The 27,038-nt window shown below is 39.8% G+C and overlaps 1 protein-coding gene across 13 annotated transcripts in view; it reads left to right on the top strand.

Moving 5' to 3' along the window:
• The window catches only part of EPB41L2 (erythrocyte membrane protein band 4.1 like 2), a 210,748-nt gene that overhangs the window by 114,235 nt on the left and 69,475 nt on the right, over positions 1-27,038 (top strand). For all 13 annotated transcript variants that reach the window (XM_045865542.3, XM_045865541.3, XM_064598106.1 and 10 more), the window contains one exon: positions 13,687-13,791. In XM_045865542.3, coding sequence (XP_045721498.2) covers positions 13,687-13,791 — 105 coding nt within the window. The remainder of the gene's footprint in view (positions 1-13,686; positions 13,792-27,038) is intronic.

Raw genomic sequence — 27,038 nt, 5'->3', positions numbered from 1 at the left:
TTTTGAACTGAATTCTGGGTGCTCGGAGCAGGTTGGTAAAGACAGAATTTCTACTTCCCTTTCTTAACTCAGGCCAAAAATGTAAACCTCTTCCCCCCCCAGATTATTTTCCTATTTCTTGGTACTTTTCTCCCTTAGACTTTCTTGTTCCTACTTTCATGATGATATTACTCTTTTGCAGTGTAATACAAAAAAATGTTATGTTTCCTGCCTACTTTTTCTCCTTCTAGAATAATTCCTCAAATGTAGCAGACTTCTCAGCTCAGTAATGAGAAGATCAGTGATTTGAGTGAATGACTTCAATGTGTGAATGATTGATTACCTGTACTGCCTTCTAAGAGATATTTGCATTTTAAAAGAAAGCTCTTCTCTCTAAAGAATCCTAAGTGGTGAAATTTCACTACTGAAGCCAATTAAGGCAGTTTGTGTGGGGGGGCTAGAAGGCTGGATTTGTGGCATCTTTGGGTCAGGTGGACACAGTGGTGGTAAGGTAGCCTTTTGGGGAGCATGCCTCAGAGCTGCATTAACCCAAACACTTCCTGACTTTCTTGCTTCTGAATCCCTATGTTTCTCTCGGATAACCTCAGTTTTTCTCCTTATATAGTTGAGTTAATTTATGTGTATGTGTATTTTAAGTCAGGCAAAGTCTTGAAGATTCACCCAGCCCCCTCTCCCCCCCCAACTTGGTGAACAAAGACCTTGTTGTCACTTTTTCTTTGGTTTTACTTTAGTTTGTTAGTCACCCATCAGGAATGAAAAACTTTTTTTTTTATTATGTTATGTTAATCACCATACATTACATCATTAGTTTTTGATGTAGTGTTCCATGATTCATTGTCTGCATATAACACCCAGTGCTCCATTCAATACGTGCCCTCTTTAATACCCATCACCAGGCTAACCCATTCCCCCACCCAGGAATGAAAAACTTTTAATGGGGAAAAATGTCAAGCTGAATGGAAACACTGTTGCCTCAGATCAATGTTTAAAAACTGTGCTATCTCAAAATGAAACATATTTTTTTTTCTCAGATTGCCCAGAATTGCTTGTCATTGAATTCAAGAATCAGAAATTCAGATGGTGAGGTATAAAGGAAATTTTTGTTGCTAAGAAACTCAAGACCTCTCTTTTTGCATCAGATCCGTTGCCCTCCATTTCACAGCTGTCATAAAGTCAATATTTAAGCGATTAAGATTATTCTGCATTACACCTTGACTTCCACTTTGGTCCGTTATTAAAAAAAAAAAAAAATATGTTAAGCACTCCTGGCCGGTAGAGGTAAGAACAGTTTTCTTGGGCCTGGTTTTGATGAGATCAGATCTATATATGGTCTGGGGTCAGGTGGGTGTCTTGTGTTTTTCCACCTGGAGATCTTTTTATTTCAAAGGTAGCTTTCAGGTAGAGTTGTCATTAAAGATTGTCAGATAAATTGTATATTACCAGGCTCTGTGAACCAGTCCTTTTTTAAAGGGTTTGAAGTGAAAACTTGAACTCGATGCATTATGCTGTGGGTTCTGGCTTTTGTGTCTAAGCCTTTGAAAGGGAGGAAAGGGGGAGTATAGTGCATTGGATGTTGTGATAGATTGAAAGCTAGCGGTCTTGGGGTGTGAGGCAGACAGTCTTACTTGGGCAGAGGGGATCTCTTGGTGACCTTTGTATCAGCCTTGTCTCATGGTCAGAATCCTTGGTTGAGCTTTTTACAAAGAGGAGCACAGAGGATTTTTAGGGCAGTGAAATTACTCTGAATGGTACTGCAATGGCAGAGACATGTCATTATGCATTTGTCCAAACCCATAGAATGCACACCAGGAGTGAGCCCTGCTGTTAACCATGGACTTGGGTAATAATGACTGTGTGTCAATGGAGGTTCATCAGATGTAGCAAATGTACCTGGGGGGGGGCTGTCGATAATGGGAGAGGGTACACAGTTGTGGGGCTGGAGAATTTATGGGAAATCTCTGTACTTTCTCAATTTCTATGAACCTAAAACTGTTGTAAGAAATAAAATCTGATACAAAAATGAAGAAAACTACAGATGTCCATGTGTCACCTTTTGAAGATGCTGATTCAGTGGTTTTGATGCCAGGCTTAAATCTGTGCAGCCCGAGTTAAGAACTGCTTGGAAAGGCTGTACCGTCCTGTCTGCCGGGCACTTCGTGCAGAGCATCTGCTCCCCAGGGAGAGGGGCAATTCATAAATTAGCTCCTTGTTGAAATATTATGGCTGGCGAGGTATTTTCGTCTAGTGGCAGGAAAGTGAGTGGAGTAGAGACCCTCCATTGAGACTGCAGGAGGTCTTAAGTGTCTGTCTGGGTTCACTTGATAGCCTTTTCCTCACTATGATTTGTGGCTGAATTTGTCTGGTTAGGATTTGCTTTGAGCAATGCTCTGCATATAGTAAAGGCTTGATAAGCACTAGCTGCAATTGTTATGTTTTAAAACCCTGATTGTTTTTTCAGGATCCTACTATTTTTCTTGTTCTTAATGAATATACTAAAATCCCATGCCTTGGATAAATTCCTGATAATATTTTTATATTTTATCAATAATTTAGTGACTTGGAAGGCCCATAAGGGAAATATACACTACTTATATATTCACAATGACTTTGTTAATTAAAGAACTTCCTTAGACTCTAAACTTCAGTTAGTACTTTTACAAGTAAGAAAAAACCCACAAGATTTGAAAACGATACACTTTATCTTGAAATTTTGAATAAACCAATGCCTAGTGTACAAGGCCTTCTTATTGGAGAGTCAGGAGACATTGTCCATAACCAGTTGGATTAAAAAAAGAGGTCAAAGATGAATTCCTTTATTTTACCACCAAAATAAACTAGAACTCTAGGAATAGAAATATAGTTGGATTTTGCATAGGAGAAATTGCAGGCTATCTGACAGCTTAATCACTTAGAGAAAATAGAGATTGAGATGATTCTTCCTCATACACTATAATACCATTTCATTAAACTTTTATTACAAAAGGAAGGCATTTAAGGACCATGAATGAATGGGTTGAATGAATGGCTGAGCAATTGACAGATGTTAGAACTGACAGGAGCATTTATTATTTTCATCTGGTTAAAGTGAAAAAATAAGTAAAATCCCTTGCATAAAATTTGTGTGCAGATATTTACATTTCATCAACAAATAGGGTTTGTGTAACAAGCTTCAAGATCCACGGCTCTGGGGCTTTTGTGAGGTTTTCTGCATCTCCGTTTCAGGGCGTGGCTTTGGGATTACCACCCCCTCACCGGCCAGCCCACATGCTGGTGAGGGGAGCGGGCCTGCTATGCACTGTGGAGGTAGAGATCTTCCGAGGGGGTGCTCTCTGGTCACTGAGCGATTCTTGTATCCTGAAAACTGATGAAAACCTCTGGGTTGCCAGAAATAAAAACTGCAACCACCTTAGAGATACAGAATGTGATTGTGGATGAGGGATTAAAGATTCAATGTTTTATCTTTTAAGGCTGAAAAGTAAGCATTTATTTGCTTTGGGAGGAAAAAAAGCCAAGTCCATAGACTCGAATTTGTGGTTGATGGTGTGTTTTGTTTGTTTATAATATTGATAGCAGGATTTTGTTGTTTTTGCTGTTTTCCACACAGTATAAAGATGAATCCTATTTTTCTATCTCGTCTGCAATCTAAATTTACCTGGTTGCTTATGAGTTGAATTGTATGCTCAGTTAAGAATTCTGAAACATGTACATGTGCTCTCTCTCAAAAAAAAAGGCTGCTACTAAAACAAAAACAAACACTAGGCCAGAATAGCCGGCACAATACCCTCGAGTACCTACATTCTGCAATAATTTCAAAGGAAACCCTAGCATAGAGGCTCACCTTTGTATTTCTGGCATCTAAAACTACATTATTTTATGTTGTTCATGGCCACATCATGCAGAATTTGCTCCGTGTTTATCCTAATCCCTGAATCCTGTGTAATGGAAAAGAAGAGATTTTTATAATGGTCTATGAGAGGTTTTTTTTTCTTTCTTTCCTTTTGTAGCCTCATCTTGAAGGAATACTACATAAGAAAAATTTCTTATACTTTATGGTGATTTATAAGAAACCTACATGCTACATAATCTTGATAATGCATGTTTATCTATCTATGGATGTGTGTGTGTGTATGTATATATATATAGTTTCCCTGTTCACTAATGAAAGAATTTGAAAACTTTTTCATTCTATTCAAAATAAGAAAGATACATATCTGTATATAATGTATGTATATTTGTACACATTTTATACACACATATATATTATATAATACACACATCCTTTTGAGTAGTTGGAGAAACTTTTTCAAACTTAATTCTTATTAATTATCAGGGAAACTTAAAAACCTTTTTTTGCTGCAAATGGCTCATTTATTTCTGGAATTTACATTTTCAACACACACACAATAATTGGATATGGTGTCTTCCTTTATATTGGGGTTTGAATGAACTGGAGGTGTATCGACAGCTCACTCAGATTGGTAGGAAAAGATTGATCTGGAAAATGATGGCCTTAGACTATTTGAGAGCTCTCTTCCTCTTCTGTATGGTTTTTGTTGATTAGCCCCCCCGTGACAATGTGTCAGTTGTTGCGTTTGCTCTTTGCATACCTTTCTTTCCTTGGCCTTTTATATTTGCATAGTGTAGTTTAGAGCTAGTGCAAAATACAGAGCTCGAGGGCTGTCATGTATGGATTGCATTGTGCGCTTCCCAGCACCGTGTCCTCGGCATACAATAACTACAGTGTGGAGGGGCCTACACGGAGACAGCGGTGGGGCTTTACACAGTGCCAGTGGGGTGTGGCGGCCGCTGCAATCTGCCGGGTAAGCAGATGCACAAATTCCTCCAAGTTGAGAGGCCTCCAGAAATGTCATGTTTTGGCCTCCGTCGTGAATGCCACAAATAACAGCAGGCTCAGGGAACTTTGCTCAGCTTCTTAAATTCCAGCCGGCCTTCCTTCAGCTGGGTCTGCCATAGATGGCTTTGTTTTGTTTTGTTTTAAAGGCCCCAAAAGTTAGTCTTCCAACCCTTGAATAACATATTTTAAACCCATCTAAATTGTCTTGTTCTTTTTTCTCTTTTGGATAGCTCTAATATATTATGCTTTTTTTTTAAAGAAGAAAAAAAAATCTGATAACCTAGCAAGTAGACCAAAGGGCTTTTTTTGTTTAATTTTTCAGCCCATTGATTTTTATATTGCTGGTCTGTGCTATAAATGGGGTTAGGGAGAGGCAGATAGGGGAGAATAGATTGTAAAGCTTGTTGGCATTTAATGTAGAAAGTAAGATTTCTCTTTGAAGTGCACTTGGCAAGTTTTATTAACAGTTGTATGGCTTTGGGGCGGCTGGGTGCCTCAGTTGGTTAAGCGTCTGCCTTCGGCTTAGGCATGATCTCAGGGTCCTGGGATCGAGTCCCTCATCCGTTGGTCCAGCTCCCTGCTCAGCTGGGAGCCTGCTTCTCCCTCTCCCTCTGCCGCTTCTCCTGCTTGTGTTCTCTCTCATCAAATAAATAAAATCTTAAAAAAGAAAACTATTGTATGGTTTTGTTTAATTAACTTGGTGCTTTATTAGCATCGCAGTTGACACAGATTGTAGTCCGTAAAGATTCTAGTGTAAGAAGGGATACAAAGCAAAGACAAGCCTTCAGTTAGCAAGAGGAAATGACAGTGAAACTGCTGTCTGTCTTAGTGAAGGAATGTAAAGAGTCTATAAAACCTCACTGTCCCCTTCTGTGCGAACGTGGGGCATGGCCTGCTCTTAAGAGAAAGAGGCAGATTCACTTTTCTGCTTTTGTCATTCCTCTAGTTCTCAAGAAGTGTTTGGAAATGTTCTAATTACTAAAGAAGAGTTTAAGTACACTGTAGAATTATGAAGATGAAATGTAGGTCTGTGGCTGTTCTTCTCCCAGAATGTAGTTGGCAGTGTGTGTTTGGTTTAGTTCCCTGAATAGCTATGGGTGGTAGTCCATGAGCTAGATCCGGGAGATTGCTTAAGACTGCTAGCCAGAGGCTTGAATTCTAGACTCAGCTCTGCCAACTTTTTGGCTGGCATTATGGCACCGAGCCATTCCATCCAACGGATATATTTTGGCCTACTGGTGAGCTAGTTACTCAATGAAATGCTGCCCTAAGAGATGTTAAAGTAAGTAAGACATACTTTTTTTGCCTAAAGAATTCAGTCTCCAAACATAGTATCAAAAAAGGAGTAGAATATAAGTGTAAGTACCATAAATGTGCAATAAAGTGCTTGAAGGAGAAAGATGAATATTGGGAGATTGGAATAATTTTCATAGGGAAGGAGAATTTGGAGATTTGTCTAGAGGTACGGTTTCAACAGTTAGAAATAAATCAAGGTAAAAAAGAAATTTAGAGTATGTCTTGGCCAGTCCACAATCCTCTTTATCTGGGGCAATACCCCAAAGTGCTATGACAACTGGTTGTACTGGTATCTTAGGTGTAGATAGTAAAACAAAATCTGTTTTTTGCTCGGTTAACAAATGTGTATTTGTAGTCCTTTCATGCAATAGAATCCAAATTGTTGTTTATTAAAAAAGTCAAAACAATGATAATAGGAGAAAATTGCCGGGGTGTCTGGGTGGTTCAGTGGATTGAGCATCTGCCTTCTGCTCAGGTCATGATCTCTCCGTCCTGGAATTGAGCCATGCATCGCCCTGTGTCAGGCTCCCCATTCAGCAGGGAGTCTGCTTTTCCCTCTGCCTCCCCCCTCCCCTGCTCCTGTATGTTCGTTCTCTCGCTCTCAAATAAGTAAATAAAATCTTAAAAAAAAAAGAAAATTGTCTTCCTGGATAGAAATATAGAGTACTAATGTTTATGGATATCACAGATGAGAATTCAGTTCTTCAAAAGAAATTCAGGAAATCAGTCTGAAAAGTAGGTTAAACTCTCTGTAACCTCAGTTTTCTCATTTGTGAAGTGAGATTGGATGAAATAAGTGTGAAAGTTCTTTAATCATATTTAAAATCAATTATTTTTAGAGCAACTCAGAAAGGTCCTGTGATTCAGTGGTCTTTTAATGAATCCATATAAGGTGTCAAATATTTTATTAAGCACTTTAAATACACCTCATTTAATTATTGCTATTATACAAGGAGTATTTGTATTTTAAAGAGAAGAAACTGAGGAATGGTGAAGTTAAGTAACTTGCCTCTGGTTACATAACTGTTAAGAAGTAGGGCTGTCATTCAGGGCTGTCATTCAGATCCAGGTCACTGGCATTTTCCTGCAATATCTTTTCTAGTCTGGTTGAGAATCAGTGATTCTCATGAAAGATGGTACATACAAGAATCTGGAGGGGAGAAGGAATCATTTCAACTGGCATACCCCCCACACATCTTTTTATATTACAATTACGAGTTGTGTGTTGGTTCCTGTCCCCTGAATGATGTGAATTTTCCTTTGTGGAGTGTGTTGTGAACAGAGTGAAGGCAAAGAGAAGTTGTGAGCCACTGGGTTCATATTGCTGACAGAGCATACTCAGGCAAGTTTGATTGCAGATGAGTACTTATTAAATGTTCCATGTTACTACATTTTATATGTAGTATTTAATATGGGATAATCTGATATATTTTCTTTATGAGAGAAGAAGAAATGTGCTATTTTGTTTGCCTTGTTGAATTAGCTTCCAAAAGCAGATCAGTTTTAGGTTGCTTAAGAGTAACTTCTCTGGGTTTTCTGTTATCATTTACTTTGGTCAGTCCTTATTCTTTAGCTTATGTTTCTTTCCCTCTTGTCTTGATGGCTTTGCTGTATCGTTTTTAAAAATGTCAAAACCTTTTGAATATTAATGAGTCAGAATAATAAAATAATGGAAGAAAGTAATTGTAGAGTACTGGATTTCATTTTATGTGGCTAGAGACCCATGGAGTTTCCTTAATTTGAGAGTTTTAGGCATTAATCAGCCATTATCTTTAAAAAAAATTTTTTTTAAAGATTTTATTTTTTTTTAGAGAGAGTGCTCATGTGCACGTCAGTGGGGAAGGGCAGAGGGAGGGGGGAGAGAGAGAATCTCAAGCAGACTCCGTGCTGAGTGCAGAGCTAGACGTGGTGCTCATCTCTCGACCCTGAGATTAAGACCTGAGCAGAAATTGAGTCAGATGCTTAACTGACTGAGCCACCCAGTCGTTCCCATTATGTCTTTTAATGTTGCCTCTCACTTATTCTCTGTATTGTTTTCAATTAGAGGTTTTTTTTTTTTAAGATTTTATTTTTAAGTGACCTCTACATCGTACGTGGGGCTTAAACCCACAACCCCGAGATCAAGCGTCCCATGCTGCACTGACTGAGCCAGCCAGGTACCCCTTCAGTTAGAATGAGGAGGTCTACATAGACTTTATCAGAATTTTGTCTTCTATGTCTGAAATTCTTTCATATTTTCCATCTTTCTTTGCTGTGTTCTGGTTTTTTAAGATCCATTTTCCAGGTCACTGGTTTTCTGTCTGTGTCAAACTCTGTCCATTTGGATTACAATTTATTGTTATAGGTTTTACTTTTACATATTCTATTTGGTTCTTTTCAGAATCTGCTTTTTGATAGTTATTTCTTGATATTATATAATATTTCTTTAAACAGGTAAAAAAGTGTTCTGTACTTGATAATTCCATTATCTACAGTCCCTGAAGATCTAATTTTGATACTGTGTCTAATACTCAATAACAGTAATTGGTTTCCTTGTGTGTGCTTTGATTTTTTGGTTATATTTCTTGGGATTTTATATCTGGGAATCATTTGCTTCAGCCAGACAGCTGGACGTATCCAATTCTGAATCAGTTTAAACCAAATTCTCTTTTTTGGTATTTTTGAATCAAAAAGATAATGAGTAAACTGTGTGTGTGTGTGTGTGTAATAAATCATATTAATAAAAAATGTTAATGCCAGTCTCCAAATCTGCTTGTGTGCCAGATCATGGTAATATTTTTCTCCCTCATTTCTAGAGATGTGGTCTGTAGAACAGTAATTCTGATGTGGAGTAAGTTAGTAAGTGTTGTATTAAAACAAGATAGTGCTTTATTTAGCCAAATAATTTTGGGAAACATCAGGTTGAATGATGGAAAACAAGTTTTTTTCATCATAGAACTCAGGATATCTTACATGCAAACAGGAAGTTTGATGCATAGTAGTTAAGCAGAATTTTCCTTTATCCCACTCTTACTCCCCTTTCGGGGGATGTAGGTATATATGAAACATCTCATGGGACTAGCGGGACCAATGGAACGTGCTTGCCTACTAGAAGTCTGCCTCCTGATACCCTTGGCTTCTGCTTATTGCCTTCTCACTGTCTTCACCTCTGTGTTTATACCACTCTGCTGTATGAGTGTGTGTGTGCGCGCACGCACACCTTATATTTAAACTTGCTGAGGGAAGATGTGATTGTATGTGGTAATCTTTATCCCCAGAGTAAGATACTGTCTTTGAGTAGAGCTATTGTATGAAGCTATCTCATAGGCCTTTGGTTAGTATTCTTTGGACCAATTGGACCAGGTAGCTAGTTATTTCTAGAGAGGTAGATTCATAGGATTTTGTTTTCCCTTGGGGGATTTCCTTTTTATTTTCTGTCATTTGACTGTAACGTTTCCAGGACCACTATGTCTTATTTATCATTGTTTTCATGACGTTTTAATAGAGGAACTGATACATATTAGATGCTGGATCAGTCTGTGTTGAGCCTTTTAGCCTGGCAAGCTCTGGCAGTCATCTGAGGGTGGAATAGTACACCTGGCAGTCATATTGGTTTGACCATTATGGATGGGTTACTTTTTTCATCTTACTATATTCTCCAATATCTTTTGAAGAGAAATTGGCTCCATCAGATTCTATAAACATCCGAAGTGAAAAAGAAGTTCTTTTGAATATGCTCTTTGTCTGCCTTGTGACAGAAATAATTTCCTTTCAGATTCATTTCAGATGCCACAGTCTTGGTGAAGCTGTGGTTTTTCTCCGACCCCGTTACTCATCTGTTCTTGGTGTTGCCGTAGCCCTTGGTACATGCGTCTTTCAGTACATGTCCCACGGTTTTTGTGCATTTTTGTCTTCCAGCCAGACTTTGAGTTCATTGAGGGTGGAGTTGCTGAATGGAAGCTTAAGTAATATCTGTGTGCAGTTAAGATCTAATCAAGCATTTAAAATATCTGTTTCTTGGAGAAGGGGAGGAGAGTATAGCAGAGAAGCAATCTGAGCATCTAGAAGATACTTTGGTGTTTGTTAGATGTGGGCTAGTGAAAGAACAGTTGCTAACAGGATTTAGCTGACCGAGTAAGGCACTTGGTTTGGCACTTTGAATGTACTGTCTCATTGGGTTAATTTGACCCTCACAGTGAGCTGTGAGATACTTGTGATTTCCTTTTACAGTTAAGGAGACTCAGTGGTTTGCTATCATCACGCTTGTGTAGTAATAGTAAAGTGCCTACAGGCTGTTCAATGAAGGAGGGACTGGGTCTGACTCCAGCCCCTGTGTGGCTCCCTGTGTGCTGCCCAGCATACCAAAGTCAAATTGTGGTGGTGAGCTTTGTGCGTGTTTTTCTCTTAATTCTTTAGGGGAATTCTGTCCATGAGAGCATGTTTCTATTTTTGAAATGGAAACCAGTGAGAAAGTATGATTTATTAATAAGGTTTTACTCTAAGCCTATGTTGGAATATGTTTTCTCTTTGAACTGAGGTATGTGCTCATAGATGTTAGTTGTCTGAAATATCCTTTTTGCCCTAATTTCAAATAGCATTATCACCAAATAGCATGACTCTCCTTTTGATTCTGTTAACATTTCTTCATGATATCTACAGCTAACTGGTTTCAGTAGTTTGCTCATTCGAAAGTAGTTGTCACATAGAGCCAGATATTTTTAGAAATGGTAAGTTTGGGAGCTTTATCTGATTAAAGGTCAACTTCTTATATGAGCTTCTGTTGAGTTTTTAGTGTCTTTCTAAATAAGAAGATAATCTCTGCTTTGTAGTAGATAAAATGTCCCCTGCGAGTCCTTTATATCTCATTGTAAATGCATAGGGGATGACGTCCAAGTAGATAGATGTGTCAGGAGCTATAGTTGATTGCTGTCTTTGCTATCTCAGATAAGGAAAGTTACTAATTACAAAATGGATGCTGAAATTATAGCTATGGTCAGTCACTAGAAGCCTGAATAGGTTACATGTCATCTCATTAAAAATAAGTATGTTACGTATAGTACACTGTAATGTTTTCTCAGTTGACTCAGTATTTTTTGACCACCTATTATGATGGGCAGTTTTCTACTCACTGAACATTCAGAAGTAAACAATGTTGTTGAAATTAATGTCCGAAAATTCACTAAATCTATCTTAAATTATTGATTATCTCTAAAATATTCTTTGGGGCACCTGGGTGGCTTAGTCAGTTAAGCGTCCTACTCTTGATTTCCACTCAGGTCATGATCTCAGGGTCGTGAGATTGAGCCCTGTGTCGGGTTCCGTGCTGAGCATGGAGCCTGCTTAAGATTCCCTCTTTGCCTCTCCCTCTGCACCCTTCCCCCACCCATGTACATGCACACACTGTCTCTCAAAAAAAATTCTTTGCTATTATTTGCAACTATACCTCTTCACATCTACTCCAGGTTCCTATAAAAAAGAGACCATAGATTTTACTGTACATTTAAGAAAGCCAGCTGTCATGCTTTGAGTTCCCTTCTCATAAAGTTAATTTAAAGTACCTCTAAACTCAAAGTTTTAATTATATAGGCTAATAATTTCATGCAGATCAAATAATGAAATTTAGAACCATTCATTGTAAACGCTTAAGCCAAAATCTCGTGTAGGCGAAATTAGTCACTTTTCATGTTACAGAACTCTCCAGTTTCTAGCAATAGGAGCCAATAGTGATTAAGCACTATGTGCCACACACACTGTTCCAAGCTCCCGTATGTATTACAGCTCATTTAGCACTCACTGCACCCTGTGGTGGCTTCTACTACCCCATTTCACAGATGTGCAAATTAAGGCAAATAGAAGTAAAGTGTCTTGTCCTTAGTCACATAATTTGTAAATAATGGAAATGTATGTGTAACTTTGTCATTTGGAATCCAGAATTCAGTACTCTTCCTTACTACTCTATTTTATGTACTTTGAATATGCAGACATATTTTAAATGTACTTAATTTTCTGAATTTCTAGTGATACAGTGAAGGTACAGTGCTGGCTATGTTGAAATAATCTCTTGCTTTTTCTTTCTTCCCTCTACTATTTGGTGTAATTCTCTTCTTCTTCTTCTTCTTCTTCTTCTTCTTCTTCTTCTTCTTCTTTTTTAAAGAAACATTACTATAAAAGGTTTAATAATGAAAGTTCCAGATTCTCCTTTGCACGTCTTTTAGGCATGAGTTTTCCACCTCTGCTTCCTCTTTTCCACAAAAAGGAGGAAGAAAAGGTCCGAGGATAGAAACCAGCCTTTGAATTGAGTTTCTCTGAGACTATCTTTTGTGATCCCTTATCAGAGTTGTACTTATTTGAATTGAAATGTCCTTCATATCTTATTGCATTGTTTAAGATACATCTGTGGGAGACATTAATTTCCACACAGTGGATGAACGAATGAGTATCCATTTTGAGAGTGTAAGGGCATTCATCTGGAAGATGAAAATGTCTGAGGGCGCATTCAGTTTTCACGTGAGGTCCAGTGGCTGCTTATATCCATGTGGGGGAAGAGAAAGCATGTGTCTGACCTGACCTCACAGTTGGGCCTGCCCAGGGTGTGCATCTTAATTAGGAATGAGTCACCACTTTATGTTTTGCCATTGATTAGACAATGAGCTTTTCTTTTGTAGCTGCTAAAGGCTTTTACATCTCTGTTGATAGCAGTTTTTTTTTTTTAAGTATTTTTTTTTTTAAGATTTTATCTAAGAGAGAGAGAGAGTGCGAGAGAGAGAGCTTGAGCTGAGGGGAGAGGGAGAAGCAGGATCAAAGAGCCTGACTTGGGGCTTGATCCCAGGACCTCAGGACCATGACCCGAGTTGAAGGCACACGCTCAACCGACTGAGCCACCCAGGGGCCCCAGCAAAACAAAAACAAAACAGAATAAAGTACTTAAGGCAAAAAAAGTATGTTACATCCTTGGAGGCAACTGATTTTATTCTCCCAGTTCCATTACCTTGTATCTTAAAATTTTGTTCTGAAGAGTGAATGTCTCATCATTCTCAAGAAAAAGCTTAGCTTGAATTGAAAACAATTTTTTTTCCTATTCTACCAATATCATGGAACAGAAATCAAACCTAAGTACCGATGGGATAAATCATGTTAGGATACAGTGAAGACTTGGGCCAAATGATTTTCCTGGGGGAGTATACCTTATAGAAAGGACATAAGCCACCTTGAGGAATTGAGGGAGGCAGTTTGGACATATTTCTGTACTATTTTAAAAATAAATGAACTCCTAGCACCTTACTTTTTGAGTCCTTTTTATATTTTTGTAGAGTAGGGAATAAAGCATAGAGCATTTGATCATGCTTTCATTCTAGAATTTATGCTTTGTATATGTGCTGCGGGGAGGGAGGATTCTAAAGTGAAAAAGTTGTTAATCACTCTTGTATTATAAAAGATTGGGAAACAAATATTTTATATTATGCTAAATAATGTTATCCGATGTGAAGTCCTTTATTTACAGTACTCATGGAATCTTTAGTGCTTGAAAAGTAAAGATACCATTTCTTTTCCCGCAGAAACGTGTGAAGGGACAAGTGTTATTTGACAAAGTGTGTGAACATCTCAATCTCCTGGAAAAGGACTACTTTGGACTTTTATTTCAGGAAAGCCCTGAGCAGAAAGTAAGTGGAATGATTTCAAGTTCATGTGTATCATCTTAGAAAAATACTGTATTTTTTTTCTTAAGCAGTATAAAATTTTGCTTTAAAATGATTTATGACATATTTTTATATTCATTGTAGAAATTTGGTAAATATTAAAAACCTGTGCAGAGAGAATCACCTATAACTTTTTGCTATTGTGTGTATGTTTTTCCACTAATACTGTAAGCAGACAGAATAGAATGTTTTATTCTGTGTTAAGTATTAGAGACTGAAAGAACTGATTTAAAAATTTTTTATGTTGAATTTTTAGCTCTTGAATTCACTTGTATGCTAGTACTTAAGCATGCCTAAAAAGCCGGGAAGGAAGCATATTGGAAGGAATGTCAAGAGTACCGATGTGTATTTATCTGGAGGCTTGGGAGGGCGCGTTTGCCTTGCTGTACAGACTGTGGTGGCTGTGTGGGGTGAATGTGGTCTTTGCCCTGTTGTTGGGTTACTGGGAGGCAAAAAAGGAGGTGGGGCCCAGCCTGACTCAGGTGGTAGATTTGACCAGCCAGGACCCTGTGCAAATCTGCCTGACACCAAGTGTGTTGAGATTGTTCTGCTCCAGGAATTTCCCAAGACACTAAGCAGGAGCATCGGAGTACTCTAATGCTTTAATGCTAAGCATTCGCATTCCAGGGAATGTCAGGCCTTCTCAGTTTCATGTGTAAATTAAAGAGAGAACTATTAATCCAGTCTGGCAATTAACCAGATAACCTGCAGCCTTCTGTCTTAGTCGACTAGTTTGGGCATATCTAACAAAGTACCGTAGACTGAGTGGTTTATAAACAACACCAGAAGGCTGGGAAGTCCAAGATCAAGATGCCAACAGGTTCAGTGTCATATAGATAGGGCCTTCTGTGTCCTAACAAGTGGAAGGGATGAGGAGCTCTCTGATCCTCTTTTATGAGGGGACTTACTATACCCTAATTCACGAGGGCTCCACCTTCATGACCTTATCACCTCCCAAAGGCCTCACCTCCAAATATTGTCACATTGGGGATTAGGATTCAACATATGAATGGGGGGGGCCTCGCACATCCATTCAGTCTCTAGCACCCTTCTCCTTGTTAAGAAAGGACTGTTCCTCTTCTACTTGACTTTTGAGTAATGGGATGTAACTGTGGTGAAGATACTGAGTGTAGGACGGAAGGGTAAAGGTTTGGTCCTGTTGCACCCTAGAGTGAAGCCCTTTTAGGTCTGTTCGATTGTGGCTGTGGACAGACTTGCTGAGATGGTGCTGTCTGAGGATGCCCTCCCCAGCACCTGGTCACAGGGAAAGAAGTTCCTTCCTTGTATCTAACATTTATGTCACAGTCGATAGAACAAAATAGTCAGTAGATGCACATAGGTGGTGAAGTTTATTTGCCCACATGCTGTCATTGTTTATATGTCCTGGTAATGAAATACAGGGTATTAAGGGTAATAATTACATGTAAATTAAGTTTTCCCAATTTGCCTAATTTTAAAGCTTTGATACTTAATTGTTGGTTTAATTCCACACTTAAATGAAAGACAATGAAATTGCATGCCTGCCTGCAGAATAGTATGCAAGTGTTCTTATTAGAATCCTGTTTAGAATGCTTTTCTCAGAAGTAGTAACATATTAGATATTCGACTAAGTAAACTAGGTGCTCTTTTTAGACCTGAAATTAAAAGGTGGTCTTGATAATATTTCTAACCATGTGCCCTTCTGCTGGTCCTCAAAACTGTCAAAGAGAAAGTGATGGGAATTTGGCTATCATTATCCACTTTTTCTGAGATTACATATGGGGAGGGTCGTAAGAGCATTCAAGCTTTGTGAAAGAGGGAAACCATCTAGTATGTTGTAAAACATGTAGAAAAACATGTTCTGTTAGTAGAAATAGGATATGCTACATAAAGACATCTGGTATTTCTGCAACCCTAGATTTACATAAGAAAGAATGTTATTTAGGTAGTAGGATTCACTAGTTTTTATTTTTATGACTTCCAATATATGTGTCTAATCCGTGTCTTTGACTTGAATCTCAGACTCTTCTTAACTGCATACTGTACACCGTGCTCAACTCTCTCAAGCAAACTGGCATCTTCCCCTTAAACTTCATGTGTCCCCTGAAGAGGGGTTATTGGCCCCTTCCACTCTTTCCACTTCCTTCCATTGTTTATCAGTCAGAAAGGTCTGTCTTTTCTACTCGCTAACATCCCTCTCCTAGTTCTCTTGGTCCACATTTTTGCTTTGGTTTAGACCCCTGTCCTCTCTTGCTTTGACTATTTTATTAGCTTCCTATGTGGATGCACGGTCTGGTCCCTAGGATCATGCTTCACACTGCTGCTAGACTGAGTTCTCAGGAGCGCATATGGGATCTTGGCACTCCCTAGTTTAGCTCCATTGAATGGATCCAATCTAACCCTCTTAGTATGGTTGACAAGGCTCTACTTCATTTGTTTCATTTCTCAGTAACCAACCACATACAGTCTGGATTCACTCCACACCAAGGTTCTCTCCTAACAAGAGCCTTCCTCCTTTTTTTTTTTTTTTATTTGAATGCCTACTTAAGATTTAAGTATCCACCTCTGGGCAATTTACCTTGACCGCTTTCCACCATCATTTCTCCTCCTCCCCACTCAAGGAGAGTTGACCATTTCTTCCATCTGTTATCTAGACATTTAGCACAAATCTTATTTGTGTCAGTCTTTCTTCCCATTACTGTAGGAACTCCATACCCTTTTATCTGTGTAATCTCAGTCTATGTAGACATTAACAAATATTTATTAAATACTGCCTTTGTGCCATCTCACACCCAATAGGATGGCCACTAGCAAAAATATAAAATAAGAAGTGTTAGCAAGGATATGAAGAAATTGGGACCCTTGTGCATTGGTAGTGGGAATATTAAATCATGTAGCTATCGCAGAAAACAGTATAGAGGTCACTCAGAAAATTATAAATAGAACTATATGATCCAGCAATCCCACTACTGGGTATATATCCAAATGAACTGAAAGCAGGATCTTGAAGAGAGATTTGCACACCCATGTTCATTGCAGCATTACTCACAATAGCCAAGAGGTGGAAGCAACCCAGTGTCCACCGATGAATGAATTGGATAAACAAAATGTGGTGAATGGAATATTATGGAGCCTTAAAGAAGGAAATCCTGTCACATGCTATAACATGGATGAACCTACAGGATATTAAGTGAAATAAGCCAGTCACAAAAAGACAAGCACTGTGATTCCATTTATAGGAGGTATCCATAGTCAAGCTCATGGAAACAGAAGGTAGAACGGTGTTTGCCAGGGACTGGGGCAGGGGTGGAAATGGGGAGCTGTTGTTCAGTGGGTATAGAGTTTCAATTTTGCACAATGAAAGAGTTTCAGAATCTGTTGCACAATAATGTGAATATAGTTAGTGCTGCTGAACTATATGCTAAAAAAATAGAAGATGGTAAACTTTAGGTTAAAAACACTCCCTGCATGCAAACCAATGTACTACTGCATACTACTGCAAATCTAACAGTAAATAGTTAGGACAAAGACTCTGCCTTCACGGATATCCCCACTTATGTTCCGTGAAAAACTGAGTTACATAGTTATTAAATTTTGATTACCACTCTGTAGGAAAGGGTATTAATGGTGAGGACGGCTAGGAGAGAATGCTGCTAAAGGAAGGAGTGACCTAAAGCGGGTGGGCTTGGGCTGCCAGGGGGACTGGATGAGAGGGATTTGAACAGCACTGCTCACCCAAAGCAGGACGTGGCCTCAGTTGAAGTCGTGGTAGCAAAAGACAATTTTTTTTAAGATTTATTTCTCTATTAGAGAAACATGGGGCTCGATCCCAGGACCCTGAGATTATGACCTGAACTGAAACCAAGAGTCTGACACTTCATCGACTGAGCCACCCAGACGCCCCAATCAAGTAAAGAATTTAAGAGAGATTAAGGAAGGAGATAGAATCAATCTGATGACATAACACCATAAGGCCTGGATTTCTGGATGGATGGAGGTGCCATTTAGTGAGTCAGTGAGGGCCCGGTCAGGGGGATGGCAGGGTATATCATGAGTGTCATTTTAAGACATGTTGACTTTAGGTCAGATAACAACTTTTGGAAGAACAAGTAAATTTTATATATGCTTTAAAGAATGGGTGCTCGGGGTGCTTGGGTGACTCAGTCAGCTGAGCATCCGACTCTTAATTTCCACTGAGGTCATGATCTCAGGGTTGTGAGATTGAGCCCCACATCAGGCTCTGCGCTGGGTGTGGAGCCTGCTTAAGATTCTCTCCCTTCCTCTCCCTCCCTGTTTCCCTCATGGGGAGTGGCTGCTCGCACAGAAGAAATTCTCCAGGTGGAACTCCAGAGTAGAGAGGGGTGGTTCTATTTCTGGGTGGGAATATCCTATTTATATTGAGGCTCCTAGTTAGGCATACTTATTTATAACTTGATTTAAAAAGATGCCAGATGGCTTTTATCATAAAAAATATTCCGAACAGGGGCTTCAGGGTGGCTCATTCAGTTAAACGTCTGACTCTTGTTCTCGGCTTAGGTCTTGCTCTCAGGGTTGTGAGTTTGTGAGCCCCAGGCTGGGCTCCATGCTGGGCATGGAGCCTACTTTAAAAAACAACAACAACAAAAAAAAAACACAAATAAAAGAGACGTGACTATTCATAGCTAATCATTCTGGGATTCTCACAATGCACCAGGCACTATTTTAGCACTTCACACATGTTGTCTCATACAACCCTAAAAGGTTGGTATTATTAACCACACTTTATAAATATAGAAAGTTGAGGCATAGAGAAGTTAAATAATTAACCCAAGGCCACCGAGGCAGTAAATATTGAGGGTAAGATTCAAAACCAGGTAAACTAGGAAGGAAAAAAATAGAAAATGCAACAGTTCTTAACTGTGAGCAATTGGCAAGTTGGAAGGAGGAGTTGGGTACTTGTCTTGAAGCTCTGTTTTCTCAGCAAGCACAGTGTTTTAACTTACATCATGGATTAATTTCGGTTGGCTTTGTGGGGAATGCTGATGATCCTGGGAAAGCTAGGCAAAAAACATTTTTTGGAAGGTCTTGTATCTTGTGCTAAGGAATCTAGGCTTTTATCCTGATATGAAGGGTTTTTAGAAAGTGACATGGCCAGGGACACCTGGGTGGCTCAGTCGGTTTCGGCTCAGGTCATGATCCCATGGTCCTGGGATTGAGTCCCATAAGGAGCCTGCTTCTCCCTCTGCCTGCCTCTGTCCCTCTCTCTCTGATAAATAAAATCTAAAAAAAAAAAAAAAAAATGGTGACATGGCCAGATTTGCATTTCAGAAAGCGTAATCTGTTGGTGGTGTGAAGGGAGATTATAGGGGACTGAGAGCCGAGGCAGGAAGGTCAGTTGTCTAGTCCAGAGGTGATAGAAACTAGGGCAGTGACATGAGGAGGAAAGACGAAGAGACAGATACTAAGTAGGGAATGTCTGTAGATGACTTTGTGACCCATCATCTCTGCGGCATGAGGGTGATGGGGGGTTTGGGGGTAAGTCCCACGCTTGGGGCTTGGGTAGCTGGGGAGCTTATTGGGGACTTTTACACTGGGACTTTGGGGGAGGAACAGCAGTTTGGGGTTGGGGGCAGAGATAAAATCTCATTTTCATTTTGCTAAGTTGGAAATGCTTGTAGGCTGTTGGCTAGATGATGTTTGGGGATCAGGGAGTAGGTGAGGGGTAAGGAAAGTTAACAGTAAAGAATTTGAGAGTGGGATGGGGGCGCCTGGGTGGCTCAGTCGGTTAAGTGTCTGCCTTTGGCTCAGGTCATGATCCCGGGGTCCTGCGATCGAGCCCCGAGTCGGGCTCCCAGCTTAGCAAGGACTCTGCTTCTCCCTCTCTTGCTGCCCTCCCCCCCCCCCCCGACTCTGCTCCTGCTCTCTCTCGCTTGCTCTCAAATAAATAAATAAAATCTTAAAAAAAAAAAAGCATGTGAGAGTGGGTATAAAGTATTATTTAAGGAAAGCTGGCTGTGAGGAGAAGGACAGGTGGGAGAATGACAAGAGAATGTAGACCAGCACCGTCCAATTGAACTTTTCGTGATGATGAGATATTCTAGACCTGCTCTGTCTATCTAGTATGGCAGCCTCTAGCCACAGACGGCTACTGATCCCTTGAAATATGGCTGGTGTGACTGAGGAAGTGAAGTGAAATTTTATTCATTAGTACAGGTTTAAATTTTAAGTAGTCTTTTGTGACTGCTGGCTATTATATAGGACAGTGCAGCGCGTTTACTAAGGATTTTGGGGGTTGACAGATTTGCTTGGATGGAAAGAACTTCGACTTCGGCTGTGGGAATGCCCGAGGAAAGGGTGAGGTTGGAGAGAGAGGAAGAAAGGATGATGGAAGGTTCCGAAGTCAAGAGGCTAAGCCTTGAATAAAGTGGGCAGCCTCATACCCTGAGTCTGTAAGGAGTAAGCTCAGGAGTGGTGAGCTGGAAGTCAGTCTTTGTCAAGTGAGGTGAGGCCTCAAAGCTCTGAGAAATAGAGGGTGGAATCCTCTGCTAAGAGTGACTAGGGGGTAGCACTGGGGACCCAGAGAGGCTGATGACTAAGGACAGGTATGTGGATTGCTGTTGACAGTGCAGCCAAGATTGGAGATCGTACAGTTGGGATGGCAACAGACTAAATCGGTGTGTGCCACCTGCACCCTGGGTGTAATAGTGGAGAAATGGAGTATCGTGGGGGTTCCCAGTTGGCTGTGTTCACGGTGGTTACTATAATTTGGACAGAAGATCTTGAAAACTGGAACTGCTGCTGGGATGGTAATCTAGCTGATTATTCACGGGGGACCCGGGAGGGAACATAACTGAAGCTGAACTGGGCTAACAGTTTGGGAGAAGATGGCTGGAGCCAAGGGATGAAAGTCCAAAGAAGCTGAAGAGCAGGTGTAGTGACAATAAATGGGTAGAAAACTTAGAAGGAGAGGAAGAGGTTGTATCTGAGAATGGGATGATGAAGTCTAACGAGGTGGAGCATTCTGTATGATGACAGGACCTCGCGTTCAGCATGAGCAGGGATGGCCGGAGTCCAGGAGAGGCTCAGGTCCTTGAGGCAGAGAATATTAGGATAAAGTTAAGTTTGGAGGGGTTCTATATAGGATCCTCACTGACAAAAAAAAAAAAAATGCTAATGTTAAATAAGGAACTCCTAAGTCCTTATTTTACTTTGTAGTTTCTCTTGTGAAACGGGAGATGAAAATGCCCTTACAGTTAGGCACACACTTTGTTATCTAGGCTTTAACGTAGAACATTGAGGGAATAAACAGTGGGGTGTCTTTTCTGAGATAGAAACTTTTCAGAACATTTTCTTAAATTCTAAAGTTAAAAAAAAAACTAATAGAACTCTCACATGTAGTTGGCAGTATATTTTTCATATATAATCTGATAGGCTTTCATAACTTTTGTATAATTTTTTTTATTCCTTCTCAGAGATGTAAACAAAATTCAGTCCTCAAGACATCTAGGCAAAAGAACTCTTATTTTTCTAATATAGATTTGAATGGTGTCCTAAATTTTTCCACAGAATATCATTACCATTGTATCAGCTTAGCTTAATGAGTCCTGTTGTGTTTGAAACCCATACAGTTTCAACAATAGGATGCTATAGGGTAAAGGAATTTAAGCCGCTTGCTTCATGCTGAATATTACCTGTATTTATAGAAGTTTCAGTCACTTATCTCGACATGAATTGAAGGTGAGGTTAAGCCATAGTTATTTGTATGAAAATTTTCCATGGAGAGAAAATCTAAACTTTCCTTCGATTTTAGTGTAGTACTGTGTCTCATGGTTGAGATCTTGAGTTGGAAGCCTTTCAATTTATTCTAAGTATGAAAATCTATCATTATTAGTGTTAGAACTTTTTAATGTCTCTTGAGAAGTTTTATGTAAACTTTACTATGGAAAATGCCGTTAAAAATATGTGGAATCAAGCAACATGTTACTCGTTTATATATGGAATTTCAAGTCCATATAGTTCTTGTATTCCTGTCTAACTGGAACCATCATTAAGGGTTTTGGACTCTCTTTAAAGGGAAAAATATTGTCTTGAATTTTTGATGTTAATAGAGTTTGGTATCTGGCCCAGTGATTATGTTATTTTGCTTCAAGCCATATTGAAAGAGGAGCTTATTAGAAGTGTAGTTGATATCCACAGCTAACTTTATGAAAATGGATTAAAGTGTTTGTCTGATAGCCTGACCATTTCCCTCCAGAAACTAGAAAAACACAACTATTAGACTCTTTGTCATATATAAACTATTCTTTAATAAAACTCTATATTCAGCCTAGTGGTACCTTCTAATCCCATAAGCAGAAGTTTGAGTCATGTTCTCCCAAATGCATAGTGAACATTCTGCTGTAACGTAGAAAGTCTGTAACTTTTCTGCTAACACCAGCATTAGGGTGGTGTTCTGTTAGACCTAATTTAGGCAGAGGTATAATAAAAGGGATCTGCTTCAGTGCTATAAATTCTTAAGGGAAATTGCAGATTTTAGGCAAACTTACTTATACTTTTAACGTTTGGTAATACAGGGTCGGGTGAATTTAATGTCTCTCACCTGGCCAGATTGACAAGCACCAAGCATGAGTGAGGAAGGCACAGCTAAGCATTTTGAAAAACTTCTAACACTGGGGTCTTAGCATCCAGCCTGAAAGGGAATCAGGCGAGATGGATGTTTCTTGGGGGCGGGGGGAGGGCGGGATTTGGATGTAGATGTTGTGAGGGTGTCCTGGGTCCATATCTAGGTCTGCTCTGCTCAGTGGCCTGCAGACCACTGAGGACCACAAATGGGTTGCTGTTGGTTGATGGGCTTGGCTGTTCTTCTTTGTCAGGTGAAAGTGGTTAGCACCTTGGTGGAATAAAGACTGTAGGGCTTGACATTATTGGATACAGCTGTTTAGAGTGATGGGTGGAGTTCAAAGACACAGGAACGTGGAAGGCAGTGTGATGTGCTAGGGCTTTCTGCAGGAGGCTGTCAACAATAGAATATTTAGCCAGTGAAGCCTGGGCATCTACTGGTCAAGCCAGTTAAAGGACTTGAAAAATGTCTCTCTACCTTTGACTTCTGGGAAAAGACATTAAAAGCAATCTGTGGCTATACTGCTCAAAGGGTGATCCAGGGGGCCCCAGCATTGGCACTACCTAGAATTTGTTAGAAAGGAAAATTCCAGGTCCTTACGGTGGACGTACTGAGTTGTAATCTGTGTTTTGGCCAGATCTTCAGGGGACTCGGGTAAACCTTTAAGGTTTGAGAAGCACCGATGTAGGGGATCACTTTGAGGTGACAGAATTGTAGAGGTTTGGAATGTTACAAAAGCCAAGGGAGTAGTGGGCCCTAATAAGCCCAAGTGGCTCATGGTTCCAGAAGTGTGCCAACAGCTGTAGCCAGTTAGGTAGGCGTTAGGCCATTCCCATTATTCGTGGACATTTAGACCGTGTAGTCTCAGAGGTTCTTCCTAACACTAGCATCCTGTGAATCTAAATGTAATGATTTGTGATCAGGGCTTTATCTTTTTGTAGATGTTTTTGTTGTTAGAGGATAATTGAAAATCACTTTTTTTTAAACCCTTTTTCTGGTAACAGGTATTAGAAGTGTTGTAGAGAAGACTTGGTTAACCAAGACTGTTTCACCCTCAGATTTGTAGTGATCAGGAGTAGGGTAAAGGAGCTTCTCTAACTGATAGAAGGACTTCAGTGTAAAAAGAAATATGTGTATAGATATTTGCTTTGCTCCTTAGATTTCTGTAACCTAAGGCAGGTTTTTGTTTTGTTTTTAACCTTTTTTTGTGTCACTTATTCCTTTGGCAGTCTAGTGAATTCTATGACAAAGCTAAAGGTACTGCTGATATTAACCAGGCTTTTTTCTCCTACATTCATAATTGATGGTAATGCTAAATTTCAATGAGAGGTTAGTGGAAGTGAAGATACATCATTTGTCCCCCCAACTGATTCATAGTCTTCCCGTTTCATGTTCTAAGATGATTCAATAACACTGGGTTCTAGGACTCCATTTTAATTTTAGTTTACTTCTGTTGGAAGCCTGTGATAGGATTCCTTGTAATTTTTATTTATTCCTTGGTTTCCCTGATGTTCATTCAGAAAATAAATATGTATTGAGTTCATACTTTGGGTACAGAGTGGGGGTAAAAAGGGGAAGGTGAGGAGAAGGATACCAGATTGAGTGAATGAATGTCCCTGTCCTTAAGTGTAGCTGCCAATATACTTTTATTTCTAAGAATCCAAGATAAATTTTATTGACATCCGGTGTGGGTTTTAGCTCTTTTTAGCTTTGCATTGTTGCCTATACCTTAAAGTTTGGGAAACACTGAGAAAAATCCCTATTTTGCGTGATTATGAATTGCCTGCAACTGTCACTTAAGACAGAGATTCTCAGGCCCCTTCCCTGGAGAATGTTTCAGGTGGGCCATGGGTAAATCTGTCTTTTTAACAAATTTGCCAGATGGATTCTTATCAGGCAAAACGTAGTAAAGGTTAGCTAGATAATACTTTAACATGTACATAGAAGGCTATGGACTAGTCATACTGGTAATTAGAGAAGGGATTGTGCTGTTTAATGTGTAGCCTTTGTTTCCACGAAGATTCTTTCCTATAGAAGGACAGCTTAAAGGGCTGACATTATCCAGACAGTTTTCTCTAAGAAAAAGGGGACTGATTTTTATTTCATCTGGCCCATGAATATAGAGTGTCTGATTTATTAATTTTTTAGAAATAATCATATAACTATTAACTTCTTTAATCTAGGTAACATATTACCTTTGGAAATATAAAACTGTATGAAGAAGGGATATCTCTCCAAAGGGGATAGGTCAATTTATCATTGCAAAAAAGCCCATCTGTTAAAGGCACTGGGTAAAGGACTTTGCATTTGTACTTAACTCTTCAGGAGGCATTTGAAGGAATGGTTGAAAAGAACTACCCTATGAGGTACATACTGTGATCCTCATCTAGAATTGAGCAAACTGAGGCTAAAGGAAGCCAAAGAATGAGCCCAAGGTCACAGAGTTGGTGAAAGCCAGAATTGGACTCCATGTAGCTCTCATTCCAAAGTCTATATATATGGTGGCCAAATCTTTAAAAGAATTGGGATTTTGCACCATCATCTCTCATGGTGGGGGGGGTATGTGTGTACATGTGTGTGTCCGTGCATGCACATTCATATACCCGTGTGCATTTATGCCCTTCTTGGTGTTTTTTTTCCCTCCTTTTGTGTCTACTTCTTGATCCATCCAGCACTCTTCAAGTGTCAAAACCAAGAAGTTTATTTTTATTTGCTAAGTATTTATTTGTTATATATTTAGATGTTATATGTTATTAATTTGTAGTTGATAATGCAGATAATAGACTTGTATTTCTTTTAAAAGTCACATTGTCATTTTTTTGCCTTTTTACTTATGAATTTATGACCCTAGATGATAAAATTCTATCCTACTCAGGATCTTGGTACTCATTGGAGCTAATTATTCATATAAAAGCAACCCTAAAAAAAAATACTATAACTTGTGGTTTTTTAAGATGACCAGAGCATGGCAGTGGGCAGATTATCAGTCAACAGCTATTAATTTAGTACTTACTGGTTGTCTAAAGCTGCTAAGTACTGTGGAGGAAGTACAAGGAATAGGGTCTACGATTACCCTTACAAAGTTGTGTGAGGGAGGAGGAGGCCTCCTGACCTCGGTGGGAGCAGAGCTCACAGTGTGGAAGTGAGCGTGGTGAGCAAAGGGAAACCAGTAGGTGAGTGGCAGGAGTCCCTTCTGCAGCTGCTGTTTGGTCACAGCAGGTAAACTCGGCCCACTTCGTGTGTGGGTAGGGATCTGAAAAAAGGGAAAGAAGCCACTTCAGCCTTTCAATATTCTGGCTGGCCATACTGTGGAAAGTGGCCGGGAGAATGACACCGCGTCTGCATCTGGCTGGCTGGTGCAAGGAAACTTCTCACTCATTCTCCTGGGCCCGTAGAGCTCTTTGACTCTCCATGCTGTGCAGAAACCCAGCAGGGAATTTGTGCAAGGGATTGGGGCTGCAGGTGAGAGTGGAAGGTGCCGAGTGACTGGGACACAGGGTTATTCCTTGGGGTCACAGAAGATGATGCTGCTCCCGCCGTTCTCCTCCGCCTTCTTCTGCGGCCAGGCATCTGTAGCAACTGTCACATAGTGAAACCAGAGACCTAGAAGGGTCTGTCTAGTCGTTTCAGACCAGTGAAGTCATTTCCCTTCTACTCTCTTCTTTCTCTGTGTTCATGTTTTGAGGGGATCCCCCCCTTCAGTTGAGCAGCCGTTGTCTCTGATTCAGTTTCCTTACTGTGGTTGTTGCTTCCCTGGATGAAATGCCATAACACATCCGACCCTCCTTCGCCTCTTCCCCAGCTTCTCCCCTGCCTGGGCTAGAGACTGAATGATGTGTTTTTCTCGCTCTTGCGCACGCCTCATAGCCGGCCATTTGTGAGCCGGCTGTTGGGACAGCAGCTGCAGGGCAAGGAAACTGAATGCCAGGCTCTTTCTTAAGGGGAGAATTCGAGCTGCTTCCTAACTTAGCACCGGAGGTACCATTGGAGCATCCCCCTGGCCCTCCTCGTCAATGGGGCCATGCAGCTGGGACACCAGTAATATGAAACTTAACCAAGCTCTGGTAGTTCTTTATTGAGACATTTGAATATCACCAGTGTTAAAACAGAGCATGCACACCTTGGATCCTTGCTGCCCTGAGTGCAAGCCATGAGCAGTGTAGTAAAACCCGGGGGGTCTATGCGGCTTTGTTGCAAAGCCTCCTGTTACTACTTTTTAATAGTGGGAGTTAATGTTCTGTTATACCAATTCAGTATATTGTTAAGATAGTGGGCTGTTATTTTCTGTCTAACAACAAACATCTTAATTATTTGCTGTATATATCTGAAGAAAATTCTGTTTAAGCACAGATGTTACATTATTTGGGATACTTTTAGAATGAATGAAACTTATTTATTGTAAAGCCAATTATAGTTGACTCTTGAATAACATAGGTTTGAACAGTGTGGGTCCACTTATGCAGAGATTTCTTCCAATAATACAGGATGGTTCTGTATCTGCTCGTGATTTTCTTGACATTTTCTTTTCTCTTGCTTACTTTGTTATAAGAATACAATGTGTAATACATATAACATATAAAATATGCATTAATTGACCTGTTTATGTTGTTGGTAAGGCTTCTGGTCAACGGTA

The sequence above is a fragment of the Mirounga angustirostris genome, unplaced genomic scaffold (assembly GCF_029215605.1).
Source record: "Mirounga angustirostris isolate CCGP_5_RB_7025 unplaced genomic scaffold, mMirAng1.0.hap1 SCAF_8, whole genome shotgun sequence".
Lineage (NCBI taxonomy): Eukaryota > Metazoa > Chordata > Mammalia > Carnivora > Phocidae > Mirounga > Mirounga angustirostris.
This window is presented reverse-complemented; position numbering and strand designations above follow the sequence as displayed.